This window comes from Ictidomys tridecemlineatus, chromosome 16 (assembly GCF_052094955.1).
Source record: "Ictidomys tridecemlineatus isolate mIctTri1 chromosome 16, mIctTri1.hap1, whole genome shotgun sequence".
In the NCBI taxonomy this organism is placed as follows: Eukaryota; Metazoa; Chordata; class Mammalia; order Rodentia; family Sciuridae; genus Ictidomys; species Ictidomys tridecemlineatus.
Window position 1 is genome coordinate 9,940,453 of NC_135492.1, and position 26,493 is coordinate 9,966,945.

The window sequence follows — 26,493 nt, forward strand, 5'->3', positions numbered from 1 at the left end:
AACTTTTAAAAACTTAACACCAAAACCTCAAATAACCTAGCTTAATTGGGCAAATGAATTAAACAGATACTTCTCAAAAGAAGAAATAAAAATGGACAACAAACCTATGAAAATGTTCAACATCATTAGCAATTAGGGAAATGCAAATCAAAACTACAGTGAGCTTTCATCTCTCTTTAGTCAGAATAGCAGCCATCAAGAATATGAACAATATGGGGCTGGGGTTGTGGCTCAACAGCACATTGCTTGTCTAGCACATGCGAGGCCCTGGGTTCGATCCTCAGCACCACATTAAAAACAAATTAATAAAAATAAAGGTATTGTGTCCAACTACTTAAAAAAAAGAATATGCACAATAATAAATGCTAGAGAGAATGTGGAGAAGAAGGCACACTTTTTTCTCTGTTGATAGGATTGTAAATGAATATAACCACTATTGAAATCAGTATGGAGGTTCCTCAAAAGACTAGGCAGGAAACCACCATATAACCCAGCTATACAACTACTCAATGTTTATCCTAAAGAATTAAAGTCATAATACTAGAGTAGTACATGCATACCCATGTTTATAGCAGCACAATTCACAGTTGCCAAACTATGGAACCAAACTAGGTGCTTATCAAGGATGAATAAATAAAGAAAATGTGGCATATACACACAATGGAGCTTTATTCAGCCATAAAGGTGAATTATGTCATTTGCTGGAAAACGGATGAAACTTGAGAACATTCTGTTACACAAAATAAGCTAAACTCATAAGATCAAGGGAGCCTATGTTTTCTCTCGGATGTGGAAGCAAGAGAGGAAAAAGGAAAAAAAAAAGTGAAAATCAAATGGAGATCAGTAGAGTGTAGGAAAGGGACCAGGAGAGGGAGGAGTGAAGGGAAAATACTAGGGAATGATATTGGCCAAACTGTAGTGTTATATTGTGCATGTGGAAATATGTAACGACAAATACTGCCATGATTTACGACTATAATGTATCAACAAAAAAATGGAAAAAATAAAAGAAAGCAAACAAAAGAACAAAATTGCTTTCATGTATATATGTATGTATGTATGTATGTATACAGCCTAGCCAAACATCTATTGTGAGCATAACATTAATACTCTGGAACAGTGTTGAGCAAATCATAGCTGTAAGCCTGACACTGTTTTTTTAAATTGTTCCCTTTATTCCTTTTTTCTCTTTCTTTCTTTCTTTCTTTCATTCATTCCTCTCTCTCTCTCCCTTCCCTCCTTCCCTCCCTCCCTCCCTCTCCCTGTCCCCCCCCTATCTCTCTCTCTCTCTCTCTCTCTCTCTCTCTTTCTTTCTTTCTTATTTCCCAGGCTGGCCTGAACTCCTAGGCTCAAGTAATCTTCCTGCCTCAGCTTTCTGAGTAGTTGTGACTGTTGGAGCACACCACGGTATCCAACAATGATACTTGCTTCTGTAAACAAAGTTTTATTAGAACACAGAAGCTTATATTATTTACCCATAGTCTAGGCTGTTTTTGTGCTACACTGGCATTTGAGTGGCAATTAAGATTTGCCTACAAAGTCTAATATGTTTATTATCAGTCTCTTTTCAGGAAAAGTTTGTTGATCCCTGATTAGATTATAGACTAAAGTCAGCAGAATGAATACATAAACATTTCTTTTCTTACGACTAAAATTGGCTGTATGAAATGAGATAAATGATCTATTAATTGCCAAGATATATGTCTCTTCCCTATAGAAAGTGTGTATTCAGGACTAGAATTCTTGGCACTGTGTCATGTCAAATGTAGGAAAAAACCTGGCAGTTCATTTTGATGAGACTTAAGAAATTTCTTTTCCAGGGCATTTTGAGGTGTATCTAAAATTTGTAGATAATACAGGGAAGAACATTTTAATCTGCAAATAGATTATGTTCATTATTAGTTTGTAATCATTTCACAACTATCATATAATATTAAAGCATCATAAGAGACTGCCTATCATAATAGAAACTTTTATGACTCTAGCCATTAACTTGTATTTTTCTACTTATTGTAGACCCATACTTTTAAGCTAGTGCTATTGGTAAAATATATGATTATTTAACTCTGATTGCCTTACTAATTTTGACCAGTTTATTTTTCAGATATCCATTTTGGGGTTTACTCTTTCAATTAATTTTGGGTTCCATGGGCAATGAAATTGTTGTTGAGTATGTAAGATGTTGCAGTTTCTATGTAAGTTCACCTAAGTGCTTCTACCACTATTGATGGGCAAGGATATAAGTAATTTAGTACTTTTACTTGAAACTGTTATAGTTCTACTGTACGGGATTTGTTTTCCTGACACAAAAGAGTATAAAACTAGAAAAACTAAACATTTTCAGGTATTAATTTCAGAGAGATGAAGCTCAAGTAAGATGGTGGTCATACTGAGTTAAGGAGAAAATTATCAAAGTGCAAGATTATCATAGTGGTTGGAATTTTGTGGACAAGAATGTCTGAGCTATTTATGGTGGGTGCAATGTGATTATGTGTGTGTGTTAGAGAGAGAGAATACTAAAAGCCTGGAGGAAATTTATTTTTGATATGAATGTACCAGATGAGACTCTTTAAGGCTTAGCAGAGTTTGACTGCTATAAAGGAGACTGAAGATGATGCTAAATGGCAATGTTGGAAGAAATTAGGTTTCCAGCAGAGTCAGGTTGCAGCAGCTTCACTAATATATCAGGTACTTAATTAAGAGTTCATAAATAAGCCTTAGCAAAAAGAACCACACAAAAAAAGAGTAAAGGGAAAATGGTAGACCTAAATTTGAAACCAAAATTGATTCATGCTGAAAATGTATGAGGCAGCCAGAAAGGAAAAAGGAAAAGAAAGGTGTGTGTGTGTGAAAGGAATCTAAGGGCAATCAAAGGGAGATCAGTAGAATAGAGGAAAGGGATCAGGGGAGAGAGGAAAGCAGGTAAAAGAGAAATATTCAAGAATGATATTGGCTAAGTTTTATCACTTATTGTACATATGTATGAAAACATAACAACAAATCCCACCATTATGTACAAGTATAATGCACCATGAAATATGGAAATAAAGAAAAATACCAAACCTAGTGAGGCACGGTGGAATATGCCTATAATCCCAATGACTAAGGTGGATGAAGCAAGAGGATCACGAGCTCAAAGCCAGCCTTAGTAAATAGAGGTGCTAAAGCAGCTCAGCAAGACCCTGTCTCTCAATAAAATACAAAATAGGTCTGGGGATGTGGCTCAGTAATTGAGTACCCTGAGTTCAATCTCTGGAACCAAATAATAATAATAATACCAAATCTAATATGATCAAAACAATTCACCAGTAATTAGCCTGCATGACACATAAAACAGAATATCCTTTATAGGAAGAAAACATAATCCAGACTTCCTATGATGTATCATCTATAAATGACCAGAATATAATTAAAAAAATTTTTTTGGTACCAGGGATTGAACCCAGGGGTGCTTAACCATTGAGCCACAACCTCAGCCCTTTTTTGCATTTTATTTAGATACAGGTCTCATTGAGTTGCTAAGTGCATCCCTTAGTTGCGGAGGCTAACTTTGAACTCTTGATCCTCCTGCCTTAGCCTCCTGAGTCGCTGGGATTATAGGCATGTAGAATATCATTAAATTTTGCCAGAATGCAAAGAAGATAGAAAAATGAGAACCACAAGAGAAAATATCACATATAAAAAAAGTTCCGTGAGCTGACCCAGATGTTAGGATTAGCAGAAAAAAATTAAATAGTTTTTATAACTAGTTTCAAGGAGTTAAAGAAAAGCTTAATCATATGAATACGTAGATATGGGTGTCAACATATAAATGAAAAATTTCTTTTAAAAGAAATAAAAAGTACGGTATTGGAAACGAAAAATTCATGAAACAAATCTATCATCAGATTGTATAGTGCAAAAACAGCAAAAAATTAACTTGGAGATAGACCAATTAAAATTATCTGGTCTAAAAATCAGAAAGAAAAAAATAGAGACTTGGTTACTATCAGTACAAAGTGACCTAACATACATATAATTACATTTCTAGAAGAATAGAGGCATAAATTGTACAGAAAAAAATATTTAAGACAATGATGACTAAAATTATCCCAAATTAACAAAATAGATGTTAACAGATTTAGGAAACTCAGTGAATACTAAGGTTAGTTACAAAGCAAATCACATCTAGATGCATCAGAGTCAACTGTAAATGATCAATTAGAAGGAAAAAGGTCTTGAAGGCAATTAGAAAAAAGTGGTGTGTTATGCATTGGTAAAAATGACTAAAATGATAGCTGACTTCTTATCAGAAATGAGAGGTTAAAGTTAATGGAAAGGTTTAAGGTGCTAGAAGACAAAAACTGCTAATCCAGGATAAATCTCTTCAAAACTGAAAGCAGAATAGACATTTTAAAATAAATAAAAAGTAAGAAAATTCAATACCAATAGATCTCTACTATTAACAATGCTAAAAGAACCTCTTCAGGATAAAAGGAGATGATCCATCAGGTAGAAACAGATGCACTGTGTGTTTTAGTTAACTGTGTAATAAACTTAATGGTTTAAAATAAAAATTCTTTGTTATTTCTCCTTATTCTATGATTTGGCTTTACATAACCTGATGAGTCCTTTGCTCTAGGTATTTATTACTGCTTATGTGGTTTCCTTTCGCAGGGATTGTTTAACCAAAGGTAGAACTGACAAAATCCTCCTACCTCAGCCTCCTGAGCCACTGGAATTACAGGTGTGCACCACCACTCCCGTCGGAAAGCGAAGCAAAATCCAAAGGACCACCAAGTAAAGTGACATCTTACTCCCCTAGTCAAGCCGCCGTCCCCTCTCCACAATCTCTATTTGCAATAGAAATCTTACACTTTCTGGATGGGACAGAATGATGCAAATCTCTGGCCAAACAAATGGGAAGGCAGCAGCCTATAGTCAGTTCTTGGTTTACTTCCGTTAGCCGGTACCGGCTCAAGGGGCGGGCAACTTCGTTCCTACCTTCAAAGGAGGAGTTGGGGCAGGGCTAGGTTTTGCGCATGCTCCCAAGGCAGGTTTTGGGGCATGCTCAGAGCAAGTGCACGCTAACAATTTTCGGTGAGAGCTTTCTTCTGGAGTGGAGGCGGTTTCCTTCGGAGCTCCGACGGTAGGTGGGTGAGTGCTGCGAGTATAATTGCGAGCTTACTTGTTTAGAAGACAAAAAGGGTTTGCTTGGATTTACCCGTGTTTTCCTTTCGAGTTTTTTCCCCTTATGCTCTAAAACCTTGGGTTCTGGGAAATGAGAGCCAGCTGGAGAAGCTTTGGTTACTGTGGCAACCATGTGTTACTGATTCTGGTTTTTGAGGATTTGAAAAGAGAATTTGTGTTATAACTCCTCAAAGTACATGCTGGGTCGCATTCAGAGTCACATATTATTTCAAACTTAGGTGTTTAACCCCGGAAATTGACTTTAAAGGATTTAATTCTGGTAGTAATGTGGAAAAGCAGTATTTTAGGCAGGGTAACTAGTTAGAAAGCTAATGCAGTGATTAACACAATTTCAGGGTGTTGTAAAATTCCAGAGAAGAGGAAATATTGTAGAAATTCTAGGTGGTAGGATCAGAAGCTTTAATGCTTGGGTCGATGTGGGAAATGAGGGAGAGAGACACTGAGCCTCTTGAGAATTAATTCCAAACTCGCTTTGGCATTTGTATTTCTAGTTTCGTTTGCTACCTTCGATATCATTGCCTCCTACCTATCTCTTGTCCTAGTTCTAGTCATGCCTAGTAGTTTTATGTTCTCTGAATTTCCTTGTCCTCATTTTGTGTGTGTGTATGTGACCTTGGACAAGTTTCATAATTTCACTCCCTTAGTTTTTTTCAACATAATGTGGAAGAAAACAATTAGTATGTAGTGTGAGTGTGTGTGATGCTGTGTGGGAGGGATAGAACCCAGGGCCTCATGCACACTAGTCAGGCACTTTACCACTGAGTTACATCCCTAGCCCCAAATTAAATAATAGACCAGGTATGTAGTAAAGATCCAATAAATATTAGCTACTACTATTTGTACTGTATTTGTTATTTGCATTTTGTTGTTTCTTTCTCTAGGCTTGAATTTTTTTAAATTAAGGGGAAATATCTTTATGTGCTTGGAACATAGTAATAGTTGAGTAATGGATTATTTATTTTGGCTGCTTCTAACATAATTAAATGCTTTTTGGGTGTGTGGGGGGGTACCAGGTGTTGAACCCAGGGGCACTTAACCACTGAGCCACTTCCCCCAGCCTTATTTTGTATTTTATTTAGAGACAGGGTCTTACTGAGTTGTGTAGGGCCCTGCTAAGTTGCTGAGGTTAGCTCTGAACTGTGATCCACCTGGCTTTAGCCTACTGAGCTGAACAGATTACAGGCCTTGGCAAATTCATTCTTTAATTTAAAAGAACTGCCAGTTGCAGGTTGGAGTTGTTAAATGGGTAGAGTGCTTGCTTAGCATGTGTGAGGCACTGGGTTCAATCCTTAGCATCACATAAAAATAAATAAATTAATAAAGGTATTGTGTCCATCTACAACTAAAATATATATATATAATTTTAAAAAACCTACAATGTAATGGATCTTGCTGCTCAAGTCATATTTATTATTGGCTGTTTTTCTGTACAATTCAGAAACTTGTGGATTAAGATATACCAAAAGTAACAGATATTCTCAGTTTGTAATAGGTATGAGTGATTTCAGTGAAGAATTGACAAAGACCATTTCAGAGGATGACCAGGTGGAAACATCTGTGCTCACTGGTACAGGAATGTATTTTCCTTGGCTTCAGAAGCATTTAGAAACTGTAGGTAAGTAAAATAACAGAACCATTTTAACTTTAGTGCAAGGAAGTAGTAGATTCAATATGTATACAAAATGAACCATGCTGGTTTAGTTTTTAAGAATATATAAGTTGTTTTCTTGTTCTGACTATAAGCAGAAAGGGAATCATAAGAAATACTCTTTTTGTTCTGGAATCCCTTTCTTTTGAATTAATATACAGTCTATATTATGTTGCAGCCACATTTTTTTCAGCAGTGCTTTCTGAGCACTAATATCTAATATATAAGTCTAAAATATTGGGGACTTATACATGAAAAAGATAGTCTCTTCTTTTGAGAAGCACATAGCTTTCAAAAAAATAATATTTTCCCTTATTTTTATCTAATGTAAATACAAGCAAAATTTTCTATAGGATACATTTCTTAAAGATATATACAAGAATCAGTTATTTGTACATTGCCATGTTGGGTGGTATAGCCCCAGGAATACGTTTGAATCAACACTTTCTTTATTGCATCAAAATGTCTTTCTTATCCCAGCCTTCTTCCCCCTTTGACAGTGATTCCTTGGATCCTAGGATTAATTCCAAATTCACTTTGGCATTTGTCTTTCTTGTTTAGTTTGCCACCCGACATATCACTGCAATGAATCTTGCTGGTCAAGTGATATTAATCAGATGAAAAGGTGGCTGTTTTTCTGTACAATCCAGAAATTTTTACATTAAGATTAAAAAGTAACTAATATTCTCAGTTTGGAATAGGTATGAGTTATTTCAATGAAGAATCCTAAAGTTTAGCTCCCATTAAAAAAAATTTTACTCTTTTTATTTGATGATCTCAGTTAATCCTCAGTAAATTTATGTGCTAGGCATTTTAGTATGAAGAAACTGAGTTTCTCAAACTTATACTCTTAAGTATTGCTATTAGGAATCATGTGTATCTGATTTTAGAGCATTCACTTCTAACCACTGAGATGAAGGGAACTTAACCTGAGTATAATATTCTTTTAGATGAACAAAGAATATTTCAAGGAAAGTGTGTTTTGTTAGTTTTCTGGGCTAGTTGCCAGGGATTGTTGCTGATTAAACAGCTTGAGTATAGATGTTGTTAAATGAAGTCTCTGATTTGGAGATCTGGATGGGGCATTGTAGTCTGCATTTCTAATTAGCTTCTAGGTGATTCTAATGTTGCTAGTTTCAGAACCACATACAGTAGCCAGGCTCAAGATCCCAAGGTGATTTATATGTACCTTATTAGTGATTTATATGTACCTAGATCAATACAGTCTTTGACCTTTTCCACTGTCATATTTCTTTTTTTTTTAAATCTGTGTCCTACTTTGCACAATTTAAAAATTTAAAAATTTGTCTTCTAAAAAGTTTATCAGTTGCAAGAGATAAATTTCCAGCACATGATGGTGTTTTAATTATATTAAATTAAATTACTTTAAAAAGTAGATCTGGTAGAATCTAAATAGCAGAGATGTAATGTCCTTCCATTGCCAACCTTAAAACATTCAATGAAAAAACTTTTTATAAATGGAAATTTTGTATTGTTCCTGTTTTTGTAGTACATTTTACAGTAAAAGTATGTCTGTATTTGCACTTAATTTTAACGTCCTATAAATTTTTTAAGTTTTAAAATTTCTTGTGGGTTGAGATATGTGTTTTAAGTATTCAAGTAAATTTTAATTTTATAATCTTAGCCCAGTTACTTCATGTATCATTAAGAATATTAACTTAGAATGAGAAAACATCTGGCATTAATTCTATATTTTAATGAATGTAAACTCTGAGAAACTTTAGTCACATAGGGAAGTAGAATGGAGTTTAGTTAAGCAAGTATCAGATCTTTGACTCATGAGTTACTCACAAAAAAATTACATGTTCTATTTAAAATTATTAGAACATTCTACAGTTTTGATAAAAGAATTGGGAATCACTTGACTTGCAAAAGTAAATATTAGAATCATTCAGTTTTCATCATGTGTTGAAAATACCTTCAGGTAATATGTAATGATTTTGATTGTGAGACCTTGATTATGGGCATAGCACTCTAGGAGATTAATTTCAGGAAACAATATACAAGGAGGAAGAATCTGCAAATTGATTGCTTTAAGAGGATCTTTGCTTTAAGAGGACCTATTGGTCTATTGTATTTGCAGGGCTAAGGGTACCCAGCTAGAAGACTGCTAGCCTAGAGGGATCTGGTAGTTGTATAGGAAGGAAAGCATAGTAACCAGTCACTTATATAATAAGGTTGTTAACTAAGTCCAGATATCCTTAAAGGAATTGCTAATACTTAAGGGATACAAATGCTAATGTCTATAGCTGTTTTAATTTCGTGTGCATTTAATATCATTGTGTTACTGGGAAATTGGTACTTAAAATATAAAAGCCCAGCTAGGTGAGGTGGCACATGCCTGTATTCTCAGATAGTTAGGAGCTGAGGCAAGAGGAGGGCAAGTTTGAGATTCAGCCTAGGCAAGTAAATTAGCAAGACCTGTCTAACAAAAAAAAAGAAAGAAAGAAGGAAAGACTATAACTGCTCAGCAGTGGTAGAATACTCCTGGTTCAATCTCTAGTACTGTAAAAATAAACAAGTTTATTTGGAATTTTCAGAATATTGGTGGATAATAAAGACTGTGCTTGCATAGGGTGACTGGTGATTTTTACCTATTCTAATTACCAGGGCTTGTGCTTTGGGGGATCTTATTGAGAGATTCTCCTCATTTCCTCCATGGGTTGTGTACTTGTTTTCTACTCTTTTGTTCAAAAAATTGCTTAATGCCAAGACAAAAAGATTATTGAATGAGATTTGAAGGATCTGGTGATTGTAGTAGCCCAAGAATGTAATTTAGATTTTTAGAAATTTGCTAAAAAACAGTATGTGTGTAAGAGTTTGTTTCAAATGAAGTTGACTTTGATACTTGGGGATGGACTGGGTCAAGTAATACCTACTGTTCTATTTATCAGAACTTAAGTTTTTGTAATAGTTGAATTGGAGTCACTGGGTGACCCTTATCCTTCATCTTCACAGTGACTGGAGGGAAAAAGAAGAAAGATTTTGCTCAGACAACAAGTGCTTGTTTAAATTTTATCCAAGAAGCCCTTCTGAAGCACGAGTGGCAGCAAGCTGCAGAGTATATGTACAGCTGTTTGCAGATCTTGAAAGATTCAGACACCTACAAAAAGCATGCTGCACCAGAGGTAAACAAAGTGTGAGTCTGCTGAAAAAAACAGCAGATTTCTGAAAGATTTTGCCTCTAGCTCCATTCACAAAGCTTTAGGGGGATTTCAAACTGAATTTACTAAAAGCTGCTAAAAGTAATGTTGGATGTAGAAATTATATCAAGACTAAAAATAGTCTTGAGTTGTGCATTCTCAAATTTCCCAGTATTCATTCATTCCAATAATAATTCCTTCTTACCTTGTATTATTTTACCCTCTGTATAGGGTAAAATTAACACCTTTGTAGATGAGGTTAAGAAAAGATCAAATGGGAATGGGTGAGCACATCACACAGGAACCCTGATTACAGTGTTTTTTAGCAGAGGAGTGAATGAGGACTTAAGGTTTTAAAAGGTTCACTCTACATCATTAGACATTAGGAAAACAAAAATTTTAAAACCACGATAAGATATCACTTTAAAACCACCAGGATGACTAAAATCAAAAAGAGACAATAAGGCAAGGGTGTAGAGAAGCTGGAACCCTCAACACCTTTCATCTACAAAGGTGTTAATTCTTTTTTTTTTATTATTAGAAATCATTTTAATTCCCACTTACTCCACAGGTTGTGCACCTGTTTTGTACTCTCGTTCAACAAAACTTGAAAGTTTTTTTCTCCAACCAGAGTGTTCTTTTTGTCTTTTTTAAAAATAGCTTTATGGAGACATTAGCACACCATACAATTCACTGACTTGTACAATTTAATATTTTAAATATTTTCACAGTGTTGTGCAAACATTAGCCACAATTTAAATTTAGGATAGTTTCATCTTCTACAAAAAAGAAAACCTGTACCTATTTGCAGTCTTTCCTCATTGCTTCTCTACTGACTCATAGCCCCTGGAAGCTACTAATCTACTATTTTCTATGGTGAACATTTTATATAAATGGAATCTTATAATGTAATGGTCATTTGTGAGTGATTTCTTTTACTCTGTAAAATGTTTTCAAGGTTCATTTATGTTGTAGTAAAAGTATTCATGCTTTTTCCTTTTTATTGGCAAATATTTTATATGGACATACCACATTTTATATATCCATTCATCAGTTTGTTAGACATTTGGGTTGATTATACTTTTTGGTTATTGTGAATAATGCTTCTATAAATATTCATGCACAAGTGTTTGTATGTGGATGTTTGTTTTGATTTTTCTTGGGTATATTCCTAGAGTAGAAATTTAGATCATGTGGTAATTGTATTTAACTTCTCAAGAAACTACCAGACTATTTTCAAAAGTGACTCCACCATTTTATATTTCCATCAGTAATATTTGAAAGTTCCAGCTTCTCTACACCTGTGCCTTGTTGTCTCTCTTTGATTTTAGTCATCCTGGTGGTTTTAAAGTGATATCTTATCGTGGTTTTAAAATGATTTTTGTTTTCCTAATGTCTAATGATGTAGAGTGAACCTTTTAAAACTTTAAGACCTCATTCACTCCTCTGCTGAAAACACTGTAATCAGGGTTCCTGTGTGATGTGCTCACCCATTCCCATTTGACCTTTTCTTTTCTTAATCTCATTTCCTGTTACTTGCTCACCTGTATTTTCTTTTCCAGTCTTACTAGCCTTGCTCTTATTAGAATAAGCCAGGCATATTCTGCCTCAATCTTTACCTTATTTATTTATTTATTTTACTTGGAAAGATCTTTCTTCAGCTATCATCATGTCTGCCCTTCTGTATGACCACTTTTCTGTGACTTCTGTGAGGTCTACCTTGATTATTTAAAATTACAACTGCATTTCTTGCTTTCTTATTCCTACTTTGTACTGGCACTCTTGAACTCCATGTCCTTCTCACGCTTTTCCAGTAATATTTGTCAATATAATTATTTTTCTTGTCTCTTGTGTGTCTCTCCATATCAAATGTACATTTCTGAGGGAAGGGGTAAAACAGTGCCTGAAATGGTGCGTGGCATATACTGCTAAATTTGTTGAGTAAAAAGCAGTTTCTCCAAAAATAACTTTACTTGACTATTTCAGGTGCTTTTACTAATATAGTAACCAGTGCATCAATCTAATGGAGCCAAAACCAAAAATACCAAATAGTACATACATGCTACTTGGTGTGTGTGTGTGTGTGTGTGTGTGTGTGTGTGTGTGTGTGTGTGTATGTGTGTAAAAAGAAAATATAATTATTGACAAATTTTAATTTAGGGACTAAAGTTACATATATCTGTAAATCATTAGTAATGATTTACATTACAGAGAGACATTATATACCTCTCTTTTGTTCAGATTTTGTTTTATAAAATGAAGAAATTAAATGAGTGGCTTCCAGATACTTGTTTGAATCCTTTTGAACTACCTAGGGCATGTATTGAAAAATACAGATTCCATCAGTCACTGTGGAGTACAGCTGAAATCCCAAGCAGCTCGAGGCTGAGACAGGAGGATTGCAAGTTCAAGACCAACCTCAGCAACTTAGTGAAACCCTGTCTATCTATTGCATGCGTGCACGCGTGCTCTCTCTCTCTCTCTCTCTCTCTCTCTATATATATATATATATATATATATATATACACACACACATACACATATACATACATATGTACATATGTATATTTATTTTTGGTACTGTACTCCTGGGGCTTTTAACCACTGGCTTAGCCATTTTTATGTTTTATTTTGAGACAAGGTCTCACTAAGTTGCTTAGGGCCTTGCCGAATGGCTGAGGCTGGCTTTGAACTCATGATCTCCTGCCTCAGCATCCCAAGCTGCTGGGATTACGGGCATGGTGGCTTAGAATATTTATTTTTAATAGGTGCCCAGGTAATTCTTATGACTGGGTTTAAGAACAACTGTAGATAACTATAAATAATGGATAATCTTTAAGTTTTTGTTTTGGTGGTGCTGGGGATGAAACCTAGTACCTGCCTTGCTAGGCATGCTTTTACCACTGTGCTACTCCCCAGCCCTCTACAAGTTTCTTTCAGCTCCTCAATGCTACTTTTGATATTCTACAATGAAGTCGTGATCTTTTCTTTTTGTAGTTGCAGATGGACAGAATGCCTTTATTTGTTTATTTTTTATGTGGTGCTGAAGATTGAACCCTGTGCATCATGCATGGAAGGCAAGCGCTCTACCACTAAGCTGTAGCCCCAGCCCTGTTGTGTTGGTTTTTTTTATTTATTTTTATTATTTTTTTTTAAGAGAGAGGAGAGGGAGGGAGGGAGAGAGAGAGAGAGAGAGAGAGAGAGAGAGAGAGAGAGAGAGAGAGAGAATTTTTTAATATTTATTTTTTAGTTCTTGGCAGACACAACATCTTTGTTGGTATGTGGCGCTGAGGATCGAACCCGGGCCGCACGCATGCCAGACGAGCACGCTACTGCTTGAGCCACATCCCCAGCCCTTGTGTTTTTTTTTTAATTGGAAATATGAAGTTATTGTACCAAACAACCAATGTGTGCCTTCTAGAAATAATTGACTTTGAAGTTCACTTTAAAGTTGGTATGGTTGAAGTACTTTAAATGGGGGTAAGAGAAATAGACATTTGCTTCCATGAAAAAAGAACTCCCAAGTTCTTTCACCAGGATTGGTGATCTGAAGAGAAAATATTTTTTATTAAAATTTGTTTATATTTGATGACAGTTCTCAAATTTGTGTTGTAAATATTGGAATAAATATACTCAATATTGATAAGATCTTAAGAAACTAGTCTGTTGCACTCATTTTGCTGAGAATAAAGATGAGGTTGAGACCAGTTAAGAAGCCAATATTACCAAAACCTAGTTTCTGACTTATTCTTTCTATACTAATTAAGTTTTATACTTAATAATATCTCAACTGCTTCTTCCTCTTTTAGACTGCTAATCTAATAATGGCACTGTTATACTTACCTAGAATTTAAAAACTAGTATTGAAAAGATTTTGTCATGTGAGATCTAATGTTATTTTTACTGGGTAAAGTACGATAACATAGACAATTATGATATCTAGGGAAAGGAATTTTAGGTTGTTTTTATATGTAACCAGAAAAACAAAACTTACAGGAAAAATAGAATAAAAGCAGGGTTGGACTTTACATTGGGTAATAATTTCTGCTTTGACAGGTTATTTGGAGGCTTGGAAGTGAAATTCTCTTTTATCATCCCAAAAGCAATGCAGAGACTTTCAATACCTTTGCTGACCGGATGAAAAATATTGGAATATAGACTTTGTGAACTTATATTTCCAGTGTTCATATTGTTTTCTGAATTGTTTGTATCAGTGTAAAGTAAACAATAATGAAGAAAGGGTAAGATACTGGGATAAATAAGAAAGAAAGCAGTGTTGTGCCAGCCATTCCTTAGTTTCTGATCACCTTCCATGTTGTCTGATAAGAAATACCTCCTCTTTGTTTATCTCTGGTTGCCAAAACCAGTCCATCAGATGTTGAAGTTGTGCTTCTACTGTTTGCCCAAGTTATTTGTGCTGAGTTGGTATTTTTGGAAAAAGTGAAACAAGTGGGGAATTTGAATGTGTAAAAACATTTTAATTCCTATTTGCATTGAACCTTGTCTCCAAGTTAATATTTTATTAAAAGTATTACCAAAAGGGCTGAGACATTTCCAAGATTATCTGTCTCTCTCTCTCTCTCTCTCTCTCTCTCTCTCTCTCTCTTTCTCTCTCTCTTTAACTAACAGAACACTTTTCAATAAAATTTTATAATTTGCTTTTAATGATTTTTCAAGGCCATAAGGTTTTACTGGAATATAGCCACACACATTCATTTCCATATTGTCAATAGCTGTTTTTTAATGAAAATGAGTAATTATGAAGAAGTCATGTGCCATGCAAAGCCTAAAATATTTACTTTGTAGCTAGTTTTAAATTTTGTTTTGTTTTTACTTTTCCTGTTTTCTGGAATTTTAAATTGTGGTTGTATATAATGGACTATGCTACCTTAACCATTTTAAGTATACAGTTCTGTGGTATTAACTATATTCACCATGTTGTAAACTATCACCACTATTTCTAAAACATTTCCATCACTCCAAATAGAATCTTTATATTTATTAAGCAATAGTTTCCCATTTTCTCCTCCTCCCCATGCTACTGACAGTCTCTAATATCTTTTCTGTTTTTATGAATATGCCCATTCTAGATGTTTTAGATAAGTGGAAGTATGCACTTTCCTTTCCATTGGAATTGACATCATTCTCCAACACTCCCTGTTAAGGTGTTTTCTTTTGAGCTGATTTAATATATTTAAAATAGTTATATTATTGGTTGTCTACTGTAGCCCAAACTAGGAATTAGTAGTATGCAAAAGTTAAATCTCATTTAATTTTTTAAATTAATATTAAATCTCATTTAATCCTAACAACACCCTTCTGAAGGACTAAGAATTGCCTCATAAAACAGGTCAGACAAAAGGACGAATTAGTTATTCAGATTTATTTAGCATTTAATTGGCATATGAGCCAGGTCACTGTCTTCAAAACCCCTGTTTTTTATTGTTGTTTTTTCACTATTGTATTGTCTTCTGTTTGTAAGTTTACATAATTTAGCTTTCATTTACATAGTGTCATTTCATCTGTCTGTCTTCTTTGTTAGGTTGAAATTGTTGATGACAGGGACAGTGTCTTATCTTTCATATCCAATCAAGGACTTAGTCCATCATATATTTACTGTGTTTTTTGAGTAATGGTTATCTTAATGACTTGAGTGACAGTGGGCTTTTTCTTATTACTGGTGCAGATCTCCTTACAACATGCATTGTACCTTATGCATCATGGAATGCTTGAGGATGCAAACATAAATCTAAGTCAGGCAGAGACATGGAGATATGGTGAAAAATCGTCTTCCCAGGAAATATTAATCAACCTTGTTCAGGCCTACAAAGGGCTTTTGCAGTATTATACATTGTCCAAAAAGAAAGCTGAATTTTCAAAGCTTGGTGAGTGAATATGAATAAATTATTTTCTTATGGTGAAGAGACTGAAGAGCAGAAGGGATCTTAAGGAGTAATCTAGTAATCTATCTACTGACTTCATTCAGATAAATTCTTGATCATCCTTTATGATATTTCTGATATGTCATAAAACTTCTAGGTCATAAATGAGATGATTCATTGCTAAATTCATGACCATTTTAATGATTTTTAAAATTTTGGTCACAGGTAAACAGCTGGACCTCAGTGGTGAAAACACATTCAGTAGGTTAGGAGCTAAGCTCCATTGCAGTTTGTATAGAGGCGATTCAGTGTCTTAAATAGAAAATTTGGGGGGATGACAGTGCCTTGAGTAGAGTAAGAAAAGTGAAAAATTCTAAAGAAGGGCAGTCCATGTGAAACCCATCTAGATTTACTAACTGGGTTTATGCAAATGAGGCATATACTCTCCCACAGAGAGTCAGGAGCCCTACCTTTAGAAGTGTTGGCTAGAAGAAACTAAATTCTTTAGGCAGCCTTGAGTATACCCTTTAAGGAGCCCTAAGATTATCCTAGGGATATAGCCTCACATTAGAAATTATCTTAGTGTTTCTTGGGGCTGGGGTTGTGGCTCAGTGGCAGAGCACTTGCCTCACACATGTGAGACACTGGGTTCAATCCTCAGCACCACATAAAAATAAATAAAATGAAATAAAGATATTGCATCCATCTATAACTAAAAAATATTTTTTAGAAAAGAAGAAATAGTGTTTCTTAAAGTCTTTATAGGTAGGCCAGGATTGGGGCATAGTCCAAAGAGAGACTAGGCTTAGAAGAGCTGGTTGGAGTTTGATCTAGGAGAGAGTCTTTGAATTTATGAGAAAGGTTATAAATTTTCTTTAGCAGCCATTATTGCATGTAATAAACTCTTCTTCTTGTGTGTTTAGAGTAGAGTTTAGTGTGTTCCATATTATTGTTCCCCAGAATATCGTTTAAAGAATACGGCAAGATAAAAAGTAATTTCTGTACAAAGGTTAAAATGCAATTTTTTTGATTTACTGGCCATACCAAAAATTGAGCACTCAGTTCTCAGGCTGAGTTCCCCTTCCCTTAACCTTCTTTGGTGATATCATCCTCTCCTACTCCCAGCTATACATTCTTTGAAGCTACATGATTCTCTGCACTTTTCTTTCCCTTGTGTAGTTTTCCCTCCATAGCTTCTCTAGAATTAAGTCTTTTCTATTTTCACATCCTTCAACCCAATTTTAGCCCTGGTATTTATCACCTTATAGGTGATAAACACTATTTCCTTATTATCCTTATGTAGTAAGTAATATTTCTTTTGTCCCTAGGCATGTAGATTTCACCAATCTCGGTTCCCATCCTCCTTCTTGTGTTACCTCTTCTTGTCTCCCAAGATTCTTCTCGAAGGCCCTAATGTTAATCTTGTGACATTTTTGCAGTTTCTTCATCTATCATACCCTCTGTCCTTTAAGATTCTTCGAAACCTGCCCTGGCACCTGATTCATAATACTTTAAACCTTCTATATCAGCTGCCTGTTCAGCCTATGTCATTTGGCTTTTCATCTCTTGCTTTTTAATTGTTTTTTCAGGTATATTTTATGCTGTATCTTCTTATTTAGATTAAGCCATCTTTTGATGTCATGTGTTTGTCTTCTATTTCTTTTAACTTTGCTATCATTTCTGATATAATTTTCTTTTTTCCTCTATTTTAACCTTGCTGTCATTTCTGGTATAAATTTTCTTTTTAAAAAGGCTTGTTGATATTAATTTATTAGGTGAGTTTTACAATCATTATTTACTTTTTTATTACACATGGTTAGAAAAATCTTGAGCAAATATTTGACTAAAGCAATTGTAATATGACATTTAGACTGTCACTCTCATGACTAGATTCAGTACTTTTATGCAACTGACATTTTGTTCTCTGGCTATAAGAGATGAAGGTGAGATACTGTATGGAGCAATATGGAGTCCATATTGGTTCACTTAGAAAAAAATATCAACACCTGTTTTTATTGTTGTATTATGTTGTGCTTCTACTAGTTGTTGCTGTTTAAACCTTAATGTTATGGAATATAATGTAGACAAGAAAAACATATGAAATAAATGAGTGCTGTAATGCATAAATTTAAAGTTGCATTCCTCTAACTACTATCCAGATTAAGGAACACAGCATTGCTGTCACCTTAATGTAAAAGTTTTCTATGTATGCTTTCCTGATCATACTTCATCCCATTCTGTATCACGAAAATCATTGTAAGGTCTTTTAGGGTTTTCATTCTCTTGCTTTTCTTTAAATGGTAAACAAAATTGGTTTTGCTTATATATGAATTTCTTGGTTATATATAATTTTTTTACTGTGTTTATTTTTGGGGCCTTGCATATTTTATTCATCATTGGTTTAAGACAATTGTATTGTTGAATATAACTCTAGTTTATTTTTACTGCTAAAAAATGTATGTTATCGCACTAATTATTCTTTCTGTTATTGATGGCCTTTAGTGTATTATAGTTTAATGCTGCTTTGAAATTAACCCTTCATAAGCATGCATTGCTAGGAGTAGAATTGTCATAAAGTATATGCATCTTTGTCACTGTATGAAATACCTTAGGAAGCTAACTTTACAAAGAGAAAAGGTTTATTTAAGTTCATAGTTTTGGAGATTCAGTGTCCAAGATTGGGTGGCTCTACAGTAGGTAGAAGCAAGTGGTCACATCTTGAATATGAGTGCCACAGAAAAGGAGGGTGGAGCCAGGCTGTTTCTGTTCTAACAATCCTCTTGTGAGAACACAGGAGGCTACATGAGAATTAGCCTGAGGACCTGAGGACCTCCCACAAAGCTCCATCCCCCACTGTTTTCATCTCCCATAGTACCACACTGAGGCCCAAGCCAGTAATCATAGTGTGTCTTTGGGCAACAAAAACCATGGCAATATATAATATGCTAAACTCTTTCCAAAGTAGTGCCAATTTATATTCCACTGGTAATCTGATTAGGGTTTTCTTTTGTCAATATGTTCCTTAACATTTGTTAATTTCAGAATTTTTTATATCTGTTAGTTTATTGGGTATAGTGGTATCATATTTAAAAAATAATAGCTTTATTGAAAATTGAGAATATAGTTTATATGCCACATAAACATACCCACTTAAAGCATATAGTTTTTAATATATTTATAGAGTTGCCCAGTAATCTTTACCACAATTAAATTTGGAATATTTTCATCACCTCAGAAAGAAACCCTGAACTCTCCATTTCTTTGTAAGCTTCTAGGCAACCACTAATCTACTTTCTATCTTTAGAGATTTATTTATTCTGGGAATCTCATGCAAGTGGAACCATTTGTACAATATGTGCTCACTTAGCATAATGATTTTAAGGTTGCAAGTAACTATTTCATTCCTTTTTGTTGTTGAATAACATGCCATTGTATAGAGATACCACATTTAATCATTCCACGTTTATCAATTGATAGACATTTGGGTGGTTTCTACTTTTTGAATAATATTGCTGTGAATATTTATGTACAGTTTTATTTTTCTTGAATATGTTCCTAAGACTGAGATTTCTGGATTATATAACTATGTTTAACCTTTGGAAGGAGCACTAGATTGTTTTCCAAAATAGCTGCACTATTTTAAATTACCACCATTATCAATGGAAGGGTACTAAAGTTCATGGTATCTGTGATTTTTATTTGCATTTCTATAGGGACTAATTATGTTGAGCTCTTTTTATGTGCCTGTGAGCCATTTGTATGCCTTTGGAATAATTTTTATCTTTGCATACACTTTGATTAAACCATTAATTTTTAGTTATTGGGTCATGAGTTCTTTATATGTTCTAGACAGAAGTCTCTTAATAGGAGATATTTTCTCCTATTCTGTAGTTTGCCTTTTTACTTGCTTGCTGATGTCCTTTGAAACACACATTTTTTTTTATTTTGATGAAGTCCAACTATGTGCTTTTGCTTTTGTTGCTTATGGTTTTGATGGCATATCCAAGAAACCATTGCCCACTTCAAAGACACAAAGATTTTCACTTACAAGGGTTTTATAATTTTAACTCTAGCATTTAGGTCTTTAATCTATTTTGAGTTAACTCTTGTGTGTGATGAGTTAGGAAACAATCTAACTAAATTATTATGCATGTGAATGTCCAGTTGTGCCAACATAGTTGTTGAAAACAAGTATTTTCTTACTGAATTGTCTTGGTACCCTTCTTGAAAATCAGATACCATAAACATGAAGGTGTTGTTTTTCTACACTCAATTTTCTGTCATTGATCTATGTATTTTCCTCCTTACACCTATATCATACTGTCTTGCTTACTGTAGCTTTGTAATAAATAAATCTTCCAACTTTGTTCTTTTAAAAAAATTTTTATTCTATTCTCAGTCCCTGGGATTTTCATATAAATTATAGTTAGCTTGTCTATTTATACAATAAGATTACCTGTGGTTTTGATAGGAATTATAGGACTCTATAGACTAGTTTAACAATAGTGGTCTTCCAACCTGTGTATCTGAGGTGTCTTTATATTTATTTGGGTCTTTTGAAATTTGTTTCAACAATATTACTTTTCAGATGGAACTTTTCATCTCTTTCGTAAAACTTACATCTTTTATTTTTAGTTTTTGATGCTTTTACAAATGATATTGTTTTCCTAATTTCATTGTTTGCTTCTTCATTGTAAATTCATTTTTTGTATTTATCTTGTACCTGGCAACATTGATGAATTCATTTATTAATTCTAATAAATTTTAATGGAATTTTAGAATTTTCTAGACAGAAAATATAGTTTTCCTTTTCAGTCTAGACGTCTTTTCTATAATTTGCTGAAAGCCCTAGCTAAAACCTCCAGTATAATGAATAGAAATAGTGAGAGGAGACATTCTTATCTTGTTCTTGATTTTAGGGAAAAAAGCATCCAATCTATCACTACTAAATTTCATGTTTACTGTGGGTTTTTCATAGATACTGTTTAATCAGATTGTGGAAAGTTCCTAGATTGTCCATGGTCACAAGATGATCATGTAGTTTTTGTTCTTTGGTCTGCTGATTTGGTTTAGATCAGTAGATCTTTATTTACATTAATAGATTTTCAGTTGTTAAGCCAACCTTGCATTCCTAGAGTAGATCCCACTTGAGCATGATGTATTATTCTTTTAACAATAGCTCAGTTTACTATTGTCTTAACAGAAGTTCTCAATACTAAACGACTTTTCTCTCTTTTTTTTGTTTTTTTGTGATGCTGGGTATTGAACTCTGGGCCTTCACCAAATGACTTTAAAAAATATTTTATCTTCGGGCAGATGAAAATGATTATGCATACAGTTCAGCAACTCAAAGTATGCTCAGTGACAGCTGAAAGACATCTGTAAATATTTGTGGATTGATTAAAACTCCTGGAGTTTGGGACCCTTTTGTGAAGAGTTATGTAGAGGTAAGTAGACTTTTCATAAAATTGTATTGGTTTTATTTTTGTCTTAAGCCTATGCGAGATTGCATTTCTAATTATCTTTATTGATCAGGAGGAAATTTAATGGAGAAAATGGTTAGGGGTTAAGGGTTAAGGGTTAGGGGGTGGGGGTTAGGGTGTTAGGGTTAGGGTTTAGGGTTGGTTAGGGTTAGAGGGTTAGGGTTAGGGTTAGGGGTTGGGTTTAGGGGTTAGGGTGAGGGTGGGGGTGAGGGTTTAGGGTTAAGGTTAGGGTTAGGGTGGTTAGGGTTAGGGTGGTTAGGGTTAGGGTTAGGGTGGTTAGGGTTAGGGTTGGGGGTTAGGGTTAGGGTTAGGGGCTTAGGGTTAGAGGGTTAGGGTTTAGGGTTAGGGTTGGTTAGGGTTAGGGTGAGGGGTGGGGTTAGGGTTTAGGGTTGTTAGGGTTAGGGTTGTTAGGGTTTAGGGTTAGGGTTGTTAGGGTTTAGGGGTAGGGGTAGGTGTAGGGTTGGGGTTAGGGTTAGGGTTAAGGTTAGGGTTAGGGTGTTAGGGTAAGAGGGTTAGAGTTAGGGGTGGGGGCTAGGGTTAGGGTTAGGGGTTAGGGTTGGGGTTGAGGTTAGGACTAGGGGTTAGGGGCTGGGGCTAGGGCTAGGGCTTAGGGTTGGGGTTGGGTTTAGGGTTTAGGGTGAGGAGTGAGGGGTGAGGGTTTGGGGTTAGGGTTAGGTTTAGGGTTTAGGGTGAAGGTGTAGGGGTTAGGGATTTGGGTTGAGGAATGAGGGTGAGGGTTTTAGGGTTAGGGTTTTAGGGTTAGGGTTTTAGGGTTAGGGTTAGTGTTAGGGTTAGTGTTAGGGGTTAGGGTCAGGGGTCGTGTTTAGGGTTAGTTTTAGGGTTCGGGGTTAGGGTTAGTGTTGGGTTAGGGGTTTAGGGTTAGGGTTTTTAGGGTTAGGGTGGTTTTGGTGGTTAGGGTTAGGTTTAGAGTTGGGTTTAGGGTTTAGTGTTAGGGTTAGGGTTAGGGTTGGTTAGGGTTAAGTTGAGGGTGAGGGGTGGGATTAGGTTTTAGGGTTAGGGTTTAGGGTTTAGGGGTTGGGGTTGGGTTAGGGGTTATGGGTTTGGGGTTAGGGTTTGGGTTTAGGGTTAGGGGTTAGGGTTTGGGGTTAGAGGTTAGGGTTTCAGGTTAGTGTTAGTGTTAGGGTTGTTAGGGTTTAGGGTTAGGGGTAGGGGTAGGGGTAGGGTTGGGGTTAGGGTTAGGGGTTATGCGTTAGGGGCTGGGGCTAGGGCTAAGGTTATGGGTTAGGGTTGGGGTTTGGGCTAGGGCTAGGGGTTAGGGGCTGGGGCAAGGGCTAAGGCTTAGGGTTTGTTAGGGATGGGTTGGGGTTAGGGTTTAGGGTGAGGGTGAGGGTTTGGGGTTAGGGTTAGGTTTAGCTTTAGGGTTTAGATTGAGGGTGTAGGGGTTAGGGGTGAGGGTGAGGGTGAGGGTTTTAGGGTTAGGGTTTTTGGGTTAGGCTTTTAGGGTTAGGGTTAGGGTTTTGGGTTAGGGTTTTTGGGTTAGGGTTAGGGTTTTGGGGTTAGGGTTTTAGGGTTAGGGTTAGGGATTTTGGGTTAGGATTTTATGGTTAGGGTTCTAGGGTTAGGGTTATTGTTAGGTTTAGGGTTAGGGGTCAGGGGTCAGAGGTCAGGGTTAGGGTTTAGGGGATAGGGTTTAGGGGTTAGAGTTTAGGGGTTAGGGTTAGGGTTTAGGATTTAGGGTTAGGGTTGGGGGTTAGGGTTGGGGTTAGGTTTTAGGGTTTAGGGTTAGGGGTTGGGGTTAGGGGTTAGGGTTTAGGGTTAGGGTTAGGGTTGGGTGTTAGGGTTAGAGGGTTAGGGAATACTCTCATGGACAAAGCAGATAGCAGGCAGTCTTTAAAAAAATTTTAAATTGAGTTATAATTAGTAAATTGGAATATACAGACAGAATGTGTCAAAAATGCATTTTTGGAGATCTGTCAAAAAAGCAAAGTATAATTCACTGTATCGGTTTGAATTTAATCTTGATTTTTCAGATGATGTCTAAATGTTTATTTTCATAATAAGCTTCAGTTTCTCATTTTTTGTTTTCTATGTGAGGGGAAATGCTGAAATATTTAATTAAGAAAAACACTTTCAATGGAAAAATTTTAGACAACCAGTTTGGATGGCATGCATATTTTAAAACCAACATTGACATGATTCTTGGACATAAAATGATTCAAGCATAGAAACCAGAACTGTTATTACCCAGACAAGGGATTTAACTGCATACTTCCCGTGATACTTCCTAAGAAGTATGACAACTATTTGTTTTCAGCTCTGACCCAGTGTTCAGGAGTGCCTGTTTCTTCAAAAAATCTCCCCAGCCCCTCAAGCAAGAGAATGTTGACCACGAAGGCAGCAAGCAAAGAGCTCAGAAACAGAAATTCAGGACCTGAAAGCCCTCAGTTACATTACTCCCAGAGTGCTAAATACCTGGAGGCCTTTAGGTTACAGGAAGAAAGTTCAGGAGGGCTACATCCTTTCAACAAGACTGTCAGCAGCATATTTATAACCTGGATTTCTAGTTACTGTAGACCAATAAATAGATTGATGATTTTTTGCAATTAATTATAAAGACCCTGATATAGAGAAAAGAGCAGCCCCATATTAGACAGCACCAGACAAGAATGGTTTAAGACACACTGAACATAACCCTAGACCAGAGTCATTTAAACAAAGACACAAATCCTAGCCCAACCAGAAAAGATACAAAAATATTAGTACAAAGATGTGATTGTACATCATAAAGACATCTCCTGAAGTGGAGGTATTGTAGTGCACTATTCTGAGCAGAGTTGGCTCAGATACCAGCTTTGGCATTTTCTAACTATTGAACCTGAGAACAGGCAACTAGCTATTGTGTGTCTCACAGTGGGACTTACTTTACTTTATTTGAAAGCCTCTACTCTGGTACCCACCAGGTTGCAAATGGACAGCAAGTAAGACCTATTTTTCTTATGTTCCTCATTCTCTTGTTGCCCTAGTTACTCCTTTGAGATGAACAAGTAAGATACTGTATATGGTTTTTATTCTGCTGTGTCACGTTCAAATAACCTTTATGTTTTCTTCCTAACCACAGAGTTTAAAGAACTCCTCTGGACAAAGTCAAGAAGCAAAAGTAAGTAAGCAATACCTACTCCAGAGAGGTGGCCTAACAAACCAAGGTATTTTGGGGGGTGCTAAGAATATAATGTTTAGTACTTAAAAGAGTTCGGGAAACAGGAGATAATTGTTTGAAGTGGGTCACAAAAGTTTACTTTTACTATAATTTCTATATCAAAGAATACTAGACAACAGGATCTTTAAAACATCCCTTAGAAAGGGTTCAATATAAAGTATATAGTGGCACTCTAGATTTATTATATCGAGTATATGTGGAATTGAAAAACAAATAAAATAGGAAATGAAAAAGGAAGTACAAAGTAAGTACATACTGTTTTATCATTCACAATGAAAGAAATGAAAATGATGTCTACCAGTTACAAAATAATAATTTTACTTATTAAATGAAACCATGTACTGGTCTCCTAGTGACACTAAATACAGCTAAATTCCAGACATTCTAGCTAACAGGAAAATAGAAATTATAGCAAAATATTTAAGATTAGGATTATTTTTTAGCTTCTAGGAATCAAACCTGGGTCTCAGGCATGCTATACTAACATTTTTTCCACTGAGCTACACCCCAGTCCCAAGATTGGGACTTGACACTTTGAACATTTTAATGAACTTATGCCATTTAATAAGTGAAGCAGCAGAATTACTGTAACTTCACTTGATCTGGTGCTACTTAAATAAAACATAATTCGCAGGAATGTTTGATTTTCACTGTCACTAAGTATATACTAAGAATATGTTATTCACTTCTGAGAAGAAGGGGAATGAGAGGGTCTGAAGCAGAGGTGACAAACAGCATCGTGAACTGCTGTCACATCCACATCTGCATCCCCTGCTTCCACCTCACTATTACTGTCCAGAAGGGAGAGGTGTCACTGCAGTGAATCATTCGGGCCCCTGAAGCACAATGCTGAATCCATGAAGAGGGTTTTTCCTCCTTGATTTTTTTTGGTCTGATAAGCTCTTCAAAAATAAAATATAAAAAGACAAAAAAATATAAAATACTAGAATAAGTTCTAGATCATAGCCACCATAAAGAACAGTTCTGTGTTGCTGTGTGTGTATGTGTTTCTTATTAACTGCTCTTATGTTCCCATAGGTTGTTTGGGTTCAGATTTCTTCACATATGAAAATCTACAAGCTCAGAGTTGGAGATGTGGCTCAGTGGCAAAGCACATGTTTAGCATGTGCAAGGACCTAGGTTTGATTCGCAGCCTCTCAAAAAAAAACTAAACCAGATATAAATACACAAACACACCTCACATTCTATATATATGTGTATATAATTTTAGTTAGCTTTTCCGTTCTTATGACCAGAGATCTGGCAAGAATAATGAGAGAATGAAAAGTGCATTTTGGCTTATAGTTTCAGAGGTCTCAGTCCGTAGACAGCTGGGCCTAAGGTAAGGCAGAACATCACGGTGGAAGGGCATGGAGGAAGAAAGCAATCAGAAAGAAGAGGGTGCATTCTAAAAAAAGAGGGTGCTTACTGTTACCATGCAGTCAATCCATATCAGTGGATTAATCCACTGATTAGGTTATAGTTCTCATGATCTAATCATTTCACCTCTGAACATCCTTGCATTGTCACACACATAAACTTTTAGAGGACACTTCATATCAAACCACTATACACCACACATTTGTAACATATTTTAATAAGCATTTCTCAAAATGGTCACCAGGTTAAACATCAGTGAAGTGATTGTTTTCTGCCCAGTTACTCATACTTTTAGATATCCAATGCAGTGCCACCCTTCATGTTTCTAAAAATAGAGTTGGGGATATTATTATTTTTTAAAATACACCTACAAAAACAACATATGTTTTTACTATGTTGATTGTGATTTGTTACAGAAAATAATACATGTTTTCAAAATTTCTTAAATCTGTCAAAGAATCTATAAACACTCCTAACAAATGGAAAAATATGCCTTACTCTCACACTCTCCACAAGCTTCTCACAGATGTTAGAACTAAGAGACTTTTTCCCTGAAATTCTTCAAAGA

At 35.5% G+C, this 26,493-nt stretch overlaps 1 protein-coding gene across 1 annotated transcript in view; it reads left to right on the forward strand.

The window, feature by feature from the left end:
* LOC144371433 (uncharacterized) overlaps positions 1–26,493 on the forward strand; it is a 77,242-nt gene that overhangs the window by 36,644 nt on the left and 14,105 nt on the right. The window contains exons 2-4 of the mRNA XM_078033751.1: positions 4,657–4,726; positions 6,673–6,805; positions 9,818–9,987. Coding sequence (XP_077889877.1) covers positions 4,657–4,726; positions 6,673–6,805; positions 9,818–9,987 — 373 coding nt within the window. The remainder of the gene's footprint in view (positions 1–4,656; positions 4,727–6,672; positions 6,806–9,817; positions 9,988–26,493) is intronic.